This window comes from Hylobates moloch, unplaced genomic scaffold, assembly GCF_009828535.3.
Source record: "Hylobates moloch isolate HMO894 unplaced genomic scaffold, HMol_V3 SCAFFOLD_1, whole genome shotgun sequence".
In the NCBI taxonomy this organism is placed as follows: domain Eukaryota; kingdom Metazoa; phylum Chordata; class Mammalia; order Primates; family Hylobatidae; genus Hylobates; species Hylobates moloch.
Genome location: NW_026652276.1, coordinates 164886081 through 164903600, shown reverse-complemented (window position 1 = coordinate 164903600; position 17520 = coordinate 164886081). Strand labels below are relative to the sequence as shown.

General features: G+C 37.5%; 1 protein-coding gene across 1 annotated transcript in view; it reads left to right on the top strand.

Moving 5' to 3' along the window:
• The first annotated feature begins 476 nt into the window (after positions 1-476).
• Positions 477-17520, top strand: part of ASB4 (ankyrin repeat and SOCS box containing 4) — a 50745-nt gene continuing 33701 nt past the window's right edge. The window contains exons 1-2 of the mRNA XM_032753465.2: positions 477-692; positions 10290-10589. Of these exons, the coding sequence (XP_032609356.1) occupies positions 506-692; positions 10290-10589 (487 nt within the window). The 5' untranslated portion in view covers positions 477-505. The remainder of the gene's footprint in view (positions 693-10289; positions 10590-17520) is intronic.

Below are 17520 nucleotides of genomic sequence, written 5' to 3'. Positions count from 1 at the left end.
ACCATGGTTGATTTTACAAGCTCATGTTGCAAAATTATTACAGGTTTTTAGAAGCAAATGTATCAACAACTGTAACAGATTTTCATTTTTGGATATTGGCTGGTCAGAGCAAGACGCTGGATCTCCAGCCAGGCACCAGATGTTTTTATTGAGGGGAAAAAAAGAGCATTAGGAGCTTTTAAATCTTATGTTACTACTTTGATCATATAAGAAATAATTGTGACATTTCATGCTTGGAAATGTATCATGGGGGCTTTCCTTCATATTGACACTATATATAACTGAATGGATCAGTTAATATATAACCAGTTTAAAGGACCTGAAAATGTAGTGACAGCCAGGAAGGATATTTTGAAGTTTGAAATGATCCCTATATAAATAGAACGGATCAGCATAACTTTGGGATAAAATTAGCCGACAGTTTGTGGACTCTCCAGCATGCGCCTGTTTGCTCGGCGCTGTTCTCTTGATAAATCACAACAAAGCTTCCAGAGGGAGAGGAAGGATGGACGGCACCACTGCCCCTGTCACTAAATCTGGAGCTGCCAAGTTAGTTAAGAGAAATTTCCTTGAGGCGCTAAAGTCCAATGACTTCGGAAAATTGAAGGCTATTTTAATCCAAAGGCAAATAGATGTGGACACTGTTTTTGAAGTCGAAGATGAGAATATGGTTTTGGCATCTTATAAACAAGGTAAAAACAAATAGGTGTTATTGTAGAACTGGTAGAAAATGATTTTTTTTTTTAATGCACAGTGTCAGTTATCCACTCTAAACAGTAGCTTTTATTGTTTCTTTAAGTATTCATTTAAAAATATTTCTAAATTGATATTTTCTTTCTTTTTGAACTAAAACACATCGTGGGCTGATATATATGTATAAGTTGTGTCTCTCCTTTTCCCACCCTTGGGCCTAGGACTTGAAATCCCAGACAATCATTTTTAACAATGCACTCTCCGTTTTTAACTTTTCTTCTGATTATGATGATATAGAAGGAAGAAAACATTTTTAGATTATGGCTAAGCAGATTGTTGAAACCCTATCTTAGACAATGTACCTGGTTTAAGAACAGGCTGCTAATTCTCCATTAACAGCTACTTAAAGATATGTCCTCTCTATGTCCATGTGGATGAAAAAGAGGAATCTCCCCAGCATTTGGAGGGTTAATAAATGGATAAAGCAGTGCCACAGGCACTTTCATGGTCTTCATCATTTTAATGAGTTTTCAGTTCAGGCACAAAAGCTGAATTCAGCAAAACCAAAAAGTTAACTTTCTTCCTGGACTACAATAATTGTTCAAAATTGTAGATGCGTTTAATACAGAATACCTGCCTTATAAAGACCTAAGGAAAACAAAAATTAGAACAATTTTTTTTACCAAGGAAATTTCTGGAACCCATGCTTAATAAATCAGAAATAAATTAGAGTTCCACTGATTCTGATTTCCCAAATCAACTGGTTAATGGGGGGAATGTGAGTAGTTAGATCATCTAGTGAGCATACTGCAAACATGCTGCTCAACGTCACTAATGTTTAATACAACATAGATGCTAAGGTCTTGTGTATAGCATTAGAGACAGTCATTATTTTAATGTTTAAAGATGATTTCTGGCCATCTATAAATCATCAGTATAATACAGTTCCAGATACAGATGCTAACGGTACAGTATATATTTCTTCATTAATTTACTGTCCTCCGATTGTCAGTTCTGAGGGACGTATAGAAGAGTTGAGGCTAGTTACTATGTTTATGATTTTTACTCAAGGGCTTTATAATATTTTGGCATTAATGGCATTAATATTTTGATGGGAAGACAAAGAAGGGATCTATTTTTTCAAAAGTTTATGGGGTCTGTTAGAAAGAAAATTTGTATACTATATAATTAGATTGCTTTCATCTTATAACTTTGTTCAGTGATAGAATGTCTGAATGCTAAACTAATTTTTAAGATGTTTTTAAAAAGCTTATATTTGTGCCTAGGGTGAAATAACTCAGGCTCAGGTCAGTGGGTAAGTTATTTGACCCTGAGTTGCAAAGACTTTCTCTCATCTCCTGAGCAAGCCAAGTTGCACAGATTGTGCGAAGTTTCTGAGGATATAAGAAACCAAGTTTTAGGTGCAGGCTCTAGGGAAGTGGAGGGGAGGGGTGGGGTTGGTTCTCCTGCTTCCACCGGTGTCATCACCCTTGAAAGAAAAGAAAATAAATTTTAAATTCTTCTTGTCAATATGAGCTGACTCCTATGGTCCTCATGGAGCTAAATTTTCATTCACACGAATTGAGGTGTTTTCATAGTGTTAGGACTGTGGGATGTAGCTTTCAATTAGGGAGATAGCAAATTACACCCTCTGGAAAAGGAAAAGAACAGTTCCTTTCTTATGTATGCCAGGTGGATGTTTGCACAGAACTAGTAAAATTTGTGGTCTTACTTTTAGGGTTTATGCAGGAAATTTGTGTCTGTGCACGCATGTGTAGAAAGAAACACACTACTCCACTACTCTGTTTAATATGAATATGGGCACAAGGACCTGTCTCTTTAGTCTTAAACCCAGGTTAAAACCTCGTCTTTCTTAAAAGTTTCTTCAGGCCGGGCGTGGTGGCTCATGCCTGTAATCCCAGCACTTTGAGAGGCCAAGGTGGGCGGATCACGAGGTCAGGAGATAAAGACCACCCTGGCTAACACGGTGAAACCCCATCTCTACTAAAAATACAAAAAATTAGCCAGGCGTGGTGGCGGGCGCCTGTAGTCCCAGCTACTCCGGATGCTGAGGCAGGAGAATGGCGTGAACCCGGGAGGCAGAGCTTGCAGTGAGCCGAGATCGCGCCACTGCACTCCAGCCTGGGCAACAGAGCGAGACTCCGTCTCAAAAACAAACAAACAAACAAAAAAATTTCTTCCAATTTTTTTCACATGCTTTCAGCCTTGTCGTCGATCCTTTTAAACTTAGGAATGGAAAGTTAGGAATGGAAATGATAAATAGAATCCTAGCTGCTAGTAGATCTAAGTGGTTATATCAATTTCTTAAGTCATAAAGTCATTGTCAGGCAACAGCGTGGAGCTGAGCAGTCTACAGTGGTTAGTTAGTTCTTGTCTAAATAGTTCAAAGGAATAGGAGCCATTTCTGTGTGGCCTTAAAAGGTATGTGGCTGGATTAAAGTTTGTGAGACTTCATTAAATCAAAGAAGTTTTGGACGTTGGACGCTGTTGAACTGCTGCACCCTGCGCTTTGATTTTTTTAAAGCACTTTTGAAAAGCTCTCCACAGAAGTGCATAAATAAGTGTGCAGCTTGATTACTTTTCACAAAATAACAAACCTATGTAACCAGCATCCAGATGAGGAAACAGAACATTCGTGTTTACTTTTAAAGTGTGGGAATCTTCAGGTTTCAGTTATTTTTGGCTTAATAAGAAAGACAATGCACAAAAGCTATAAAAACTCATGCTGCTCTTAAATTTCCTTGTGTAATCAATACTAAACTTCTATATTCAACATTTGATAGTCCTATAGAAAATGAAAACTAGTACAATCAATTCTAAACCATTCTTATTTATTTAGAACATACAGCATTTTTATAGGATTTAAGAAGTAACTAAATTTTATCCCTAAATATAGTCTATCTAAGCCTATATGAAAGTCAGTGTATAGTTTTTGAAAAGGGAACTCAGAACTCTGCTGGCAAATAAATCACCTAAAATCTAAATAGTGCTTCCCAAATTTACAATCTATTGGGCATAACAGTAATCAAAAGTTTAGCTCATAAGCAAATATGAAGTGTGTATTTTGTGAGGAAGACAGAATAAAGCTATTGGATTACAAATAAGTCTGGAAGCTCATTTCTGCTTTCCTCTGTAGCACTGGGCCCATCTCATTGAGTAGCTTCTCTTACCAGTTTGACAGAGAACAGATTTAGAAGCCAGCCTCCAGAGTTCGTGTTCAAACTGTGGATCCTGTCTTTCTCCAGCACCTAATCATGATTCCTAAAGTTAGAGAGCTCTCACTTTACTTTTCTAAGTTATTTTAAGCTTCATAGTAAAATCTTCAGATGAAATCATGTTTTATTAATTTAAAGAAACTTTTCTCACATTTTGTAAAGCAAACATTTAAAATGTGCTGGTTGGCATTTGAGAGACCTCCCTGGGAATGGCGGAGATAATGGGTCTTAAAAGCAAAAACAAGTAAGCAAAAATTGCGTTTACCAGATGATCACTTTAAAATAAAAATGATACAAAGAAAACATAAAGAATAACTCTCCAACTGCCAAATGCAATAAGTCATTGAAAGTCAAGGGATGTCAGTGATATAACATTTATTATGAGCCAGCCACTGAGTATTTAGAGTGAAGTCAGGCACAGAAGAAATCTTTAAAGAAAACACAAAGGTCCCTTCTATTGGTTTTCGCTGGTGACCTCCATACTGGAAACATGAAGGACTGTCCATAAAACTGTTTCCAAAGGCTTTACCAACTTGATCTTCCTTCAGATGTATGAGCTTTTGCTCATAAATGATACAGGCAGAATTTCATATTTATCTCTTTGGTAGGAAATTCCCTAGTCAGCAAGGTTAATCAGAGTCCTTTTATTAATCAGGGTAATGCACTTTAAGTACTTCATTTATGGCCCATAGCCACTGATTCCTTGGTTGGTAGTCATATTTTTAATTAAAATAACCAGTGAATGATTTCACTTAAAAAACTTTCTGGCAGGTACTCTATCTACTTTACTAAGTAGCAACTTATATCCAAATATCGTGAAAGCTCTTATTTCCACTCTCTGAATGGATAATTTCTTTATCACCTAATTTTCCTCTTTGTCAGAAATTCACTCTCCTGCTTTCCCATTTCCATCCTAGGGTTCTTTTCCTTTTTTGATGTTCAAACTTTTTTCTTTTACATTTTACACTTCAAACTTGCTTTTATCCCCCCTTCCCAGGGGAACTTTGAGTTATCTGGAAAATATTAGCTATTAAAAAATAGCCAAGAATTGTGCTTCAGTCTGTAATCCTTCAGGACTGTGTAAATACGTGGACACAGGCAGAGCAAATGTCTGCTAATCCAGCCACGAGCAGTGTGTGTAACCTTTGGCTGTAATAACAGAGGCTTCTCGTGTGTGGGGTTCTTTTGACTCAGATAACGTTATAGTTGATAACTGTTGCAGAGCCCAGGCTTAGCTGAAGGTTTACCAGAAATGTGTGCATCCTCTCCAAACGCTGAAGCAGAACCAATCCCCTCTTCCAAAAGAAGGCCCGAACACTTTGCTCCTTGCTATATTTCTAGGCAGCTTTCTACTCAGCTATTGGGGCATATCTCTTTGGTTTCAGATTTAAATTAAACACACACACGCGCGCGCGCACACACACACACACGATTAGTCTGCATATTTTCTTTTTGGGGATAAAACTTCTAAAATTCCTTTAGAACTTTTAGCTACAAGTGATATCAGTTTGGAGGTAAACTGCATGTAGCCTTCGGATCGTAGATGGCTATTTAAAGATTTGGGGGCAATGGAGTTTGAGAGTTAGAGTTGATTCTGTGGGTACTTGTTATATGAACATGAACACTTTATACTACTTAACCTCTTCCAGACTAATTATCTTCATTTGTAAAATGGAAGCTTTGACAAGACCCTCTCTAAGTTCAGATTCCGGCATGCAGATAATTAATCACATTATGAAGGTGAAACTATGTAAACAGATTATGTATCACGGTCAAAGCCACATGGGCATGGCCTGTATTTGGGAGTTCCTGTGGGTTTTGTACATAGGGGAAATAATCTGTATTTTTCTTTTCTTCTTAGTGGAGCTTCTTATTCAAACAGAACTCTTCTGCAAGGAGCTGTCACTGCACACAGACTGTAGACATGGGGTAGCATGTGAGTGGTTTACATTAGAGGGAGGCAGCCTCTGCTTCACCTCCCACCCCCAGCTCCCATGGGCTTGGTTCCCCGGTTCTGCCTCACCTCTGTCCTTTGTGAAGTCTAAACACATAGTAAAAGGGCAGCCTGAAATCTGCAGAGGTGAGCAGAGGGGGGCTTTTGAAAGACAAATACTAGGAATAAATCACATTCTAGGTTTCGAAGCCCTAGGAAAATTTTGCTGTGGGAAGAAGGGAGTGTGTAAAAAATGAATATGCCTGATCAGTTAATTGTGTTTCTAGCATGCTGTGATCATTGGTGGTTATATTTTGGGGGACAAATTCTGATCTCTTGACATATCAGCGTCAGCAGAAGATTGTGAACAGGCACAGCCTCATCTGTGGTTTTTGAAGATAGCTTTACCTGGGGTTTGGTCCTCCATGACAGTAAGTGTATTTACTTCCACACTTGCTACACAGTGACCTGTAGGCCCAGCCTCATTTTAAAGTGATGATTGTATGTCGATGGCCCTTTTGCCAGGGGCTGCTCTTTTCTCTGCTCAAAGCAGCAGGCTTTCCTGATATGCTCAGGGCTGAATTATTCAAAAATCCCTCGCCCCACATTACCACCAAAGTTTTGCAACACAGCTTCCAGATACACTTCAGTATACCCTAAGCTGTAGCCTGCAATCTGTCCTCTTCCCATTTCTCCACTTCAGCTCCCCAGGGGCAGCAGCTAAGGTGTCTTGTTACCACCTACCTACACATATTCCTATCTTAGGAGAGGTGAGTTGTAACCACGGCTCCATTCTGGGAGTTGACTGAATTCCAGGACCTGTGAGCCTGATTGACCAGTTAATGTTTATGATTACAGGAGATGCAGAAGAAACTGACTGAGAGGCCAAGGATGACTGATTCACATAATACATGAACAGGATAGATTCTTTAGGTACTATCTGGAAGTTAGGAGGAGGAAAAAAATTCAACTAGCAAATGCATTTCCATATCAGAGATGCGAAATATTACAGATGAATTGAGGATCTTCTTCCTTTCCTTGTGATTTGTGAAACAGGCTTGGAGGTAATTCTATTCGGCTTCCACAAAGACAAAGACAGATGGAAACTGCATTGCGGGTATTCTGAGTCCATGAGTTTGGATTGAGGCAGGCGACTCATGGCTCTAGCAGGCTGAAAAAGTGGCAGTTTTCTCATCTGGAAAAGGAAAGGCTTGGACTGGATAATCTTCCCTCCAGTGCTAACATTCTGTGTTTCTTTGATTTTACATCAAAATGGTGTTTTCTTAATCAGCTCTCTGCTGCTTCCTTTCTGGGATCATTTTTCTTCCCATTGCAGAGCAGGCGCAAATTTCCAATCAGTTGTCACAGAGAGCTGCCTAATTTTTGCTGTTAATCAGCAGGCAAAACACATCCTGGTTTTCAGACCTGGAACCAACTTCTTAGGCAGTTAGAAAAGACTGTTTTTGCCAGTTGCTTTTTGAGGAAATTTGAGTATTAAAATGACTGATTAAGTATTGAAGTTAATGTGATTCATTCATCATCAAAAGCAAGCTGCAAGACATACAGCTTAGGAACTCTGCTTGGAACAGAGATTCAATGTACACAACTCAATAGAAATGTATAAATGAATCTATATGTACATACATTGTGTGTGCATATCAATTTGCACACACATACACACGAGGCGTGGAGTTGATACTCCCCAGCTCAGACTGTCTATGACACTACTTAGTTTTGCCATGGAAAGTCCATATAATCCAACACCATCTCTTCCCAGTGTCTGGAATCTCAAATTAATATCTTAGAATTTAATTCTATTAGCTGAATATAGATTCTTCCATAAATTCAGATAATCCTGAGAGTGATCATACTTTAAACAATCCTCAGTCCATTAGACCTTAATGTGAAATAACTGGATTTCTTTTTAAAGAGTAGATTTGGATAAAGGGAAAGGTGGGAGGGAGAGAAAGCAAGATGGCTCTAGAATTCTGAATGGAGTGAAAAAGGGATTAAAGTTGTGTGTGTGTGTGTGTGTGTGTGTGTGTGCGTGTGTGTGTAGCTAGGTTGGAGGATACAGTGCAGAAAGACAAAGTTTGGGTTGAGTTCATTCATTCCTGTGGGATTAATCACTGTGCACAACCTTGTAAATAGCTTCTTTAAATTAAATTATTCTTTCCCTTCTGGACAGAGAGACAATAGGTTATTTTAATTTTATTTATTTTTGTTAAAAAGCAATACATGCAAAGGATACTAAATTTAGAAGTTACCAAGGAGGTAACTTGGTATGTTACCTCCTTGTAACAAGAACAAGTGCACGTCTGTCCTGATCCCCCAACCCCCGAGTTCTTCTTGGAGGCCACCACTATAACCAGTTTCGTGTTCTCAGTGTATACAAATATATTTGCATATGATAGCATAGTTTGTATACTGTTTGGCTCTCTGCTTCTGTCACTCAGTAATATATCTTGAGATCTTTCCATTTCAGTCTATATAGAACTGCCCCTTTTTTAAATGGTTGTATAGTATTTGATTGGATGGATGTATCATAATTTATTTAAGCAGTCTCCTATCAGTTAACATGGAGGTTGTTTAACCATTCGAACAATGCTGTAGTGTAGTGCATGTTCTTGTATGTAGACCAGGTTGGCAAGATTCCTAAGTCCAGGAGCACATTTCACAGAGTACAATGCGAATGGTGTTTTTTGTGGAGTTGTGCAATACAGTGGTCCTTTAGGACATTTCACATGGGTGTTTATGCTTATAGGATAAACACCCAGGAGTGGCATGTCTCTAGTGTTTTTCACTTAAATGAGAGAAATTTAATACCTGATCACCAGGCCCACTTTTAATGTTGTCATCATCCTCAGAGCACCCTCTAGTAGTTCATCATTTCTTGTAAGGGGCAATGTCCAGTAGTAATCGTAATACTTTAGATTTCTTATGACCTTATCTAATCAGTGAAGAATACAACGTTTATTTCTCTTGTTCTGGGCACTACACTTTTATTAATGTAGTTTCAGATTGTATTAGTTTTTTGGCAGCACCATCCCACTGTTGGCTTATTTTGAGATTACAGCTCAAATCCCTAGGTTGTTTCTCAAATAAATGACCATTAAATCATATTCTGCTTACTTTGTACTTATAAGTGGAATTTTTATAATCTATAAGCAAACTTCTGATTTATCCATGTTAAAATTTATTTTGTTGTTTCAGCCCTAGTAACTTCTACACTGTGACTGTTGAAGAACTATCTCTTCATCTTCTTGCCCTCAGTATTTTTTCTTTCTGTACCTATTTTCCATTCTCCATTCATAAAAGCTTAAATGCTATGGCTATTGGCATTGACATAGAAAGAAGGTTTATAAAGTCATCATAGTTATAGCTTGCCAAATGTGGCAATAGTTGGAGATTTATAGAAAAAAGACCAGCTCAGCGTATAGAAGTCAGAGGTCAGTGGGAGAAAAGAGAAAGAGAGTGGGAGAAAAGAGAGAGAGGCAGAGAGAGAGAATGCACATTTCCAAAAACCAATGGGAAAAATTATTGAAGATCTCAGTTCTAGGCCCATCTATGCTTCCCCTGCCCAATTCATTTATGTATGGATTGTAGACATAGTTAATTATGCAACATATCTTAATTTTCCTGTTTATTTTGGCTGCTAGGAAATTCAAAGGCAAATTTGCAATGCCATTCTAGTGTATAGGATACAGTTTATATTTTATGTATGTATTTGTCTTACTTTTGACATTTTTATTTTCCTACTTTTTAATTTTGCCCTTATGTTATAAATCGTTTGAAAAATCTTTAAGTGTGTGAAAGTTGAGAGTTGCCTTAAATTCGTCTTTGGAAAGCGATATTGCATAAATCAACAGGCAGGCACATAAAATCTTGGAGTGATAATTTTTTAAAAAAGATTAAATACATTCATATGTTGGATTGACAACAACTATAGGAAAAAAATTTTGGATAGAATAAAAATTGTAAGCTTGCAACTGACAGCCTTGGAATCATTCAAGACAAACTCTCAATGATTGAAAGTTTAAAAAAAAAAAAATCCTTGAAGCATCTCAAATAACTCAGCGTGCAAAATAAAATACAATTACATAAATGAAGATCCCAAACTTAAATGCCTTCAAGACCTAGAAAGGTAAAGTAAATAAAGGAACAAGACACAGTAATAAGAAATAGTAGAGACAGTGAGAGCTTGAGAAAGCCTGTTCCCCTGATGAACACCAGAATAGGCTATTAAACAAAACGCCTGCAGACCCATTAGCTGTTAGTTTAAAACCTCTATCATCCCCTCTCCACCCCACTTTTATAAATGTGGCCAAAATAAAATACTTGTAAAAATCCTCACAAAACAGGGAGAAAGCCTAGGTCAAGAAGTTAAACTTTCTTTCCTTTTCCTTTTTTTTTTTTTTTTTTTCCAGGTTACTGGTTGCCTAGCTATAAATTGAAGTCTTCCTGGGCCACAGGCCTGCATCTCTCCGTCTTGTTTGGTCATGTGGAATGTCTTCTGGTGCTACTGGACCACAATGCTACAATCAACTGTAGGCCCAATGGGAAAACCCCTCTTCACGTGGCTTGTGAAATGGCCAATGTGGATTGTGTTAAGATCCTCTGTGATCGTGGGGCAAAGCTCAATTGCTACTCCTTAAGTGGACACACAGCTTTGCACTTTTGTACAACTCCAAGTTCCATTCTCTGTGCCAAGCAGTTGGTTTGGAGAGGTAAGCCTTTCTGGGTGGCCAACATCGTTGTCTTCTTGTACACTCATGGTTTCAAGACTCTGTGACCCCTACCTACCTCAGGTGATGTCGTAAGCATAAAGATGCAATTATGCCTAGTACAGAAGCCCCTAAAAAATACATAGTTCTGTTGATTCAGGTAATTCAGTGATGATCACATTAAAATCTTATTATTATTATCTAATAGCAGGAAGTTCATTCATTTACTCATTTACTTAACAAATATTTATTTAGCTCCCATTAACAAATATTATTTAGCTCCAGGTAATGCACTAAGTAAATGAAAAAGAGAAAATACTCCTGCCCTCAAAGGAAGTATATTCTAATAGGGGAGATAAATATTAACAAAATAAATTCATAAATATATAATTATAAGTTGGGAAAGTGTTGTGAAGGAGGAAACAGGAGTTATGAATGAGAATGTCAGAAGTAAATTACTATAAAATGTGTAAAGGCTTCTCTAAGGATATTATGCTAGGTAGGCTGAAACTTTAATAATGAAAAGGAGGCCAGGTGCTGTGACTCATCCTTGTGGTACCAGAACTTTTGGAGGCTAAGATGGGAGGATCACTTGAGCCCACGAGTTCGAGACCAGTCTGGGCAACATAGGGAGACCCCATCTCTACAAAAAGTAAAAAAAATTAGCCGGGCATGGTGGCATGCACCTGTGGTCCCAGCTACTCAGGAGACTGAGGCAGGAGGGTCACTTGATCCCAAGAGCTCAAGGCTGCAGTGATTGTGATTATGCCATTGCACTCCAGTCTGACTGACAGAGTGAGACGCTGTCTCAAAACAAAAAACAAAAAACAAAAACAAACAAACAAAAAACAAATGGGAAGGAGATAGCCATTAAAAAAGAAAGCTGAGAGGAAGAGGGGTCTAGCTATAGGAAATAGCTTGAGCAAAATTGCTAAGAGAGCAATAAAACTTGGAATATTAAACAGATAGAAAAGGGCTACTATGACCAGAGTATCATGGGTATGGGGTAGGGTGGGAAGGACAAGAGGGTAGAGGGGAGTGTCACAAGATGACATTGGATGTGTTAGATCCTACAGGGCCTTCGAGGGTCAAAGTGTAGGGCTCTGAAACAGAGCCACAAGAAGGTTTTCAGTAAGACAGTGACATCATTTAATTTTCCTTTAAAGTCATTATTCTGGAGTTATGCAGAAAATAGATTGGAGGTGGACAAGAATGGAAGCAGGGAGACCAGTAGGGAAGCTATTGTAATAGTCTAGGTGAGAGAAGATGGTGGCTTGCGCTAGGGGCAAGCTCAGATAGGAAGTTTAGGAGATGGGTTTGCAATACATTTTCGAAGTAGAATTGTGGGTGGTGTATGAAGGAAAAAGGAAGTCCCAAGTATCATTACCAGGTTTCAGGTTTTAGAAAATAGGCAGATAGTGATGCCATTTTTTGAGATAAAGAAACTTGAGGAAGAGGCACCTATGTAGGGATAATCATTAAATCCATTTTTTAAAAAGTCAGTTTATGGAGGTATAATTTTCACTCAGTAAAATTAACAGTACAATTTAACATTTTGAGAAATACTATTTTTGTCAAACTATCATGCCAATCATCTTAAAAAGTTTCCTGACGCCTTTTGTAATTAGTCCTCTCCCCCTCTACATCTATAGACAACCACTGATGTTTTCTGTCCTTATAATTTTGCCTGTTTTCAGAATGTCATATACATTAAAATATAAAATATGTAGGCCTCTGAGTCTGGTTTCTCCCACTTAGCATAATACATTTGAGATCCATACATGTGGTTGCATGGACCAATAAATTAGACTTTTTTATTGCTGAGTAGTATTCCATTGTATACACATAACAAAATTGATCTACCCCCCAGTAGAGGGACATTTGGAATGTCCTTAGGTTTTGTCAGTTTTCAAAGGAAGGCTGACATAAACATTTGCATACAGGTTTTTATGTGGGTGTTTTTATTTCTCTTACGTAAATACCTAGGAGTGGGATGATGGCTGTGTGGTAAATTTATAAGAAACTGCAACACTCTTTTCCAAAGTAGTTCTATCATTTCGTATTTCTGTCAGCAATGTATGAGAATTCCAGTTGCTTGGCAGAACTTGATAATGTGAGATAAAAAAAATTAGGCTGGGCAAGGTGGCTCACACCTATAGTATCAGTATTTTGGGAGGCCAAGGTGGGAGAGCTGCTTGGGTCTAGGAGTTTGAGATCAGCGTGGGCAACATCAGTTTGCAATCATTACAAACAAATTAGAATAACTAACATATTGGCTAACATTCTAAATGTCCCTCTACTGGAGGGTAGATCATTAGAATGTTAGCCATTCTAATATGTTTGTAATGGTATCTCATTGTTTTAATTTGAATTTCCCTGATGACTAAGGATGTTGAGCATGTTTTCATGTATTGATTTGCCATCTGTATATTATTTACTTTGGTGAAATGTCTGTAACTTTTGCTCCTTTAAAAAAATCGGTTGCCTGTATTCTTATTGATTTGAGAGAGTTCTTGATATATATTCTGAATACTAGTCATTTATCAGATACATAGTTTGCACGTAGTTTTCTTCATTCTGTGGCTTTTCTTTTCATTTTCCTAACAGTATCTTTCAAAGAGAAGAAGTATTTAATTCTGATAAATTCAATTTTTCTATTTTTTTCCTCCTAGCAACAAAATTTGTTTCCTATGTTTATTTTTGGAGGTTTTGTCATTTCAGATTTTACTTTTAGGTGTAGGATTCATTTTGAGTTAATTTTTTTATATGGTATAAGTTATGGGTTAGGTTCGTCTTTTTTTATATGGATGCCCAATTGTTTCAATAACATTTGTTGAAAAGAATATTCTTTTACCATCAAACTGCCTTAGTATTTTTGTCAAAAATCAATTGGCAATATATGTATGGGTTTATTTCTGGACTCCAGCCTATTCCATTGACCTATATATCTTTTTATCTTTTTTCCCTAATGCTCCACTGACTTGATTGCCATAGGTTTGTGTCAAGTCTGGAAATCGGATAGAGTGAGTCTTCCTAGATCAGTTTTAAGTATGAGAGTTTTCATATCTCTTTGAAACTTCAGTGAAAATGTCAAGGATGGACTTTATATAAAAGTATAGATTCCAGAACAGAGCCCTGGACTAAAGCTATAATTTCAGAATTGTTGGCCTATAGATTGTATTTGAAGCCAAGGAAATCAATGGAATCACCTGGATAAAAAGTCTATATAGAGAAAAGTGAATCTATGAAAAAGCCCCAATGAATTCTAACATTTCAATGTTAGAAGGGTGGGGAGAAACCAATAAAGGAGAGTAAGATATACTGATAAGTAAAATTGGAGAAAACCAAGAGTATTTTGGCAACACAAGGACAAAGAAAGAGGTAGTAGTTTCCAGAAGCAGAGAGTGGCCAGCTATAGTGATAGCTACACAGGGTTAATTAGATGTTCATTAGATTAGGTGACAGAGTTATCACTGACAAAAATAGTTTTGGTGAAACAGTGTTAAAAGCCAGATTTGAATGGTATAAAGTGCAAATGGGTGGTAAGAAACCAGAGATGTCACAGGTAAACAATTGTTAACAATTGTTAAAAAGAAGTGAGGCTGCAGAAGTGAACATAAGAAGAGCATGATTGCCGGAGGGGGCTGGAGGGAGGTCACAGGCAAGAATTACCTACAGTTGGAGATCAAAGAAAAAGCTTGTGTGCTAAAGGAAATTATTCATAGAAAGAAAACAGTTGAAGATGTACGAGACAGGATAACTGAAAGGCTTTCAGAAGTTGAGATGAGATTAAATCCAGAGACTATGTGATACATCCTCTTTTATTTTTATTTTTATTTTGTATTTATTTTTTTTGAGATGGAGTCTCGCTTTGTCGCCTGGGCTGGAGTGTAGTGGCGCGATCTTGGCTCACTGCAAGCTCTGCCTCCCTGGTTCACGCCATTCTCCTGCCTCAGCCTCCCAAGTAGCTGGGAGCATCCTCATTTTTAAGAAGTGGGACAAAGTAAAAGATGGTTTTAAATGCCAGAATATTTATAGATTTGATGGTGCTAAGATGAGGGAGTTCTGATGGTTTTTCCACTCAACACTGTGTCAAAGTCACCAGCCAAAAAATGAGAGGAGAGCAGAAAGCATAGACATTTTGATAAGAATGGAGAACGAATGAGAAGTTCGGGAGAAAAAAAATGGGAGAAGAAGCTTACTAGAGAAATGTAGTAGGATTACTGGACTTATAAAATATGCCATGTGGCTAGGAGCCGTGGCTTACGCTTGTAATCCCAGAACTTTGGGGAGGCTGAGGCTGGAGGACCATTTGAGGCCAGGAGTTTGAGATCAGACTGGGCAACATAATGAGACCACATCTTTACTAAGGGAAAAATAAATTAACCAGGCATGGTGGTGCATCTGTAGTCCTAGCTACTCGGAAGGCTGAGGCAGGAGAATTGCTTGAGCTCAGGAGTTTGAGGCTGGCTGCTGTGAGCTAGTATTGGACCACTGCACACCAGCCTGTGTGACAGAGCAAGATCTGTCTCCAAAAAAAAAAAGCCATGATCTTTTCAACCTGTGGAAATGAAGGGGAAGAAAAAATCCAGCCCAGCATATTCTCCTTCTTCTTTGGTTCACCTGTTAAAAATGAGGATGTATCCCAAATTCTCTGGATTTCATCTCATCTCAACTTCTGAAAGACTGGAACCTTTCAGTTATCCTGTCTCATGCATCTTCAACTGTTATTTCTATGAATCACTTCCTTTGGCACACAAGGTTTTCCTCTGATCTCCAACTGTAGATAATACTGGCCTGTGACCTCCCTCCAGCAATCGTGCTCTTCTTCGCTTTTGCAGCCTCCCCCTTAGGAAGGAAGCTACTGGGACAAGGTTAGGCATAATTTGGAGCTTACCCACATTTTCTATGTGTGGCCATCACCACTCTTCACATTTACTCATTCATTTATGTTTAGATTTAGTTTTTATCTTTATTGATTTTTAAATTTAATTAGTTTAAACATGCAAGCTTTTTATTTTTAAGAGTTTTAGGAATTTTAGAAATTATATATTAATTTAATCATTAATTTTTAAATTAAAATATTTTTTGTCTTACTTTTTGTAATAATGAAATGAGAATGAAAGCTGCCCGCTTTACTCTGCATGAAGCAAATCCTGACAGTAGGAGGAAAATGTGTTACTGCAGGAAAGCCATAAAAATTCAAATGTTTCTTAGCAGAATGTAGCACGGGGGCAATGTAAAGGGGACCATGCCTTTTAAAAGACTGTTCCCTGCTACTTTATGTGACAGTGACACGAGTCACCCACATGTTAGGAAATTCCCTGGTCAATGAAGTGAAACATGGTAAGGCAAGATGTCACTGGCCTTCATTTTAATCCGAAATAGATATGCCTGCTGGACAGACGCTGCTCTTACCACCTCACCGCGTTCCATCTTTTCATCTTAATCATAAATAAGAACACTGAAGATCTACTTTCAACAAATTTCCAGTAAACAATGCAGTGTTACTAACTATAGTCATCCTGCCGTACATTAGATCTTCAGAACTTATTCATTATCCGATGTAACTGAAACTTTGTTAACTTTTTACATTGCCGCCTTTTCATGTGACTTCATCAACCACAAACTGACAGAGTGGCCAAACCTTTCACTCCCTAGAGGTGTCACCTTTCCCAGCCGGTACAGATATTCCCCATCTCTTTTGTTCCTGTCAACAGAGGGAGACTACCTAGAGATGAGAAGGAAGAAAGAGGTAGGGGGAAGCTTGGGCAATGCTTGTAGGCTGACACTAATGAATTAGGCTTATAACAATCAAGGAGAGAGAATAGAAGTCCATTAAAGATCCACTTACTCTTTCAAGCCATGTCATCAAAGGCCGAATTCACAAAGAAAATAAAGATAAATTAGAGAAAGCAAAAATGTTCAACTTCAGTAGGGCAAACACCATAAAATTAAAAGGCAATCGTAAAACCGGGGAAAGTATTTGAGACTATATGACAAAGGGCTTATTATATACAGAAGTTTTTCAATTAAAGTAATAAGGCTAACAACTAAAAAAAAAAAAAAAGAGAGAGAGAAAGTGGTTAAAAAAAGAAAAAGAACAAAATGACCAAGAACAGGAATATTTAAGGGAGAAAAAAGAATAATCAAATAAACAGCAAATAAATATATGACATAATGATAGCCTTCATTGGTAATCAGTAACATGTCAATTAAAATAACTATTAGATATTTTGTTGTTTATTACATTAATAAGCATACAAAAGATAATACATATGTGACAAATACATAGGGAAGTGCTCTTACACACGCTTAATAGAATGTAAATAGGTACCAGCCTGCGGGGGCAAATTCATAACACGTATCAAAAGCTTAAAACTTTCTTATAACTTAGAAATTTCACCTCTAGGATTAGTGACCAATTCTAGGCAGGGGACCTTTTTACCCAGGGCTGTCATTTACTTAGGGCCTCAAATTGAGACTTTAGATGTTATCTCTGAACTAGGTTATACCTAAAGTCAAAGAGATAACTGGGGAGAAAGAAAAAAAAAGACACTGATCATGTAACTTAGAATTGTGCTTGATCACATGACCTGCAGTACACTAGAAATTAGGGACTTTCTCCTAATTCTGTAAGAGTTTTCAGAATAATGCAGTTAGAGTATATTTTACTTATTTTACCTCATATTTTTGTCTTAGAAGTTTTGATTGGTTAAGAAAAACATTTAAAATGTACCGCAATTGAAAATATATAGATAGGCACTTTTAATTTTTAAATGTATTTAGAGTCTCAAAAAATTGCTTGATTCCTGTTTGCCCTCAGAGAGTCATTTATATTACTGAAAAACTGAAAAACACTTACATATCTAATAGAAAATTTCATGTCGTTACCGCCATACCATGAATATATTTAAAATGATGTTTAAAAGAA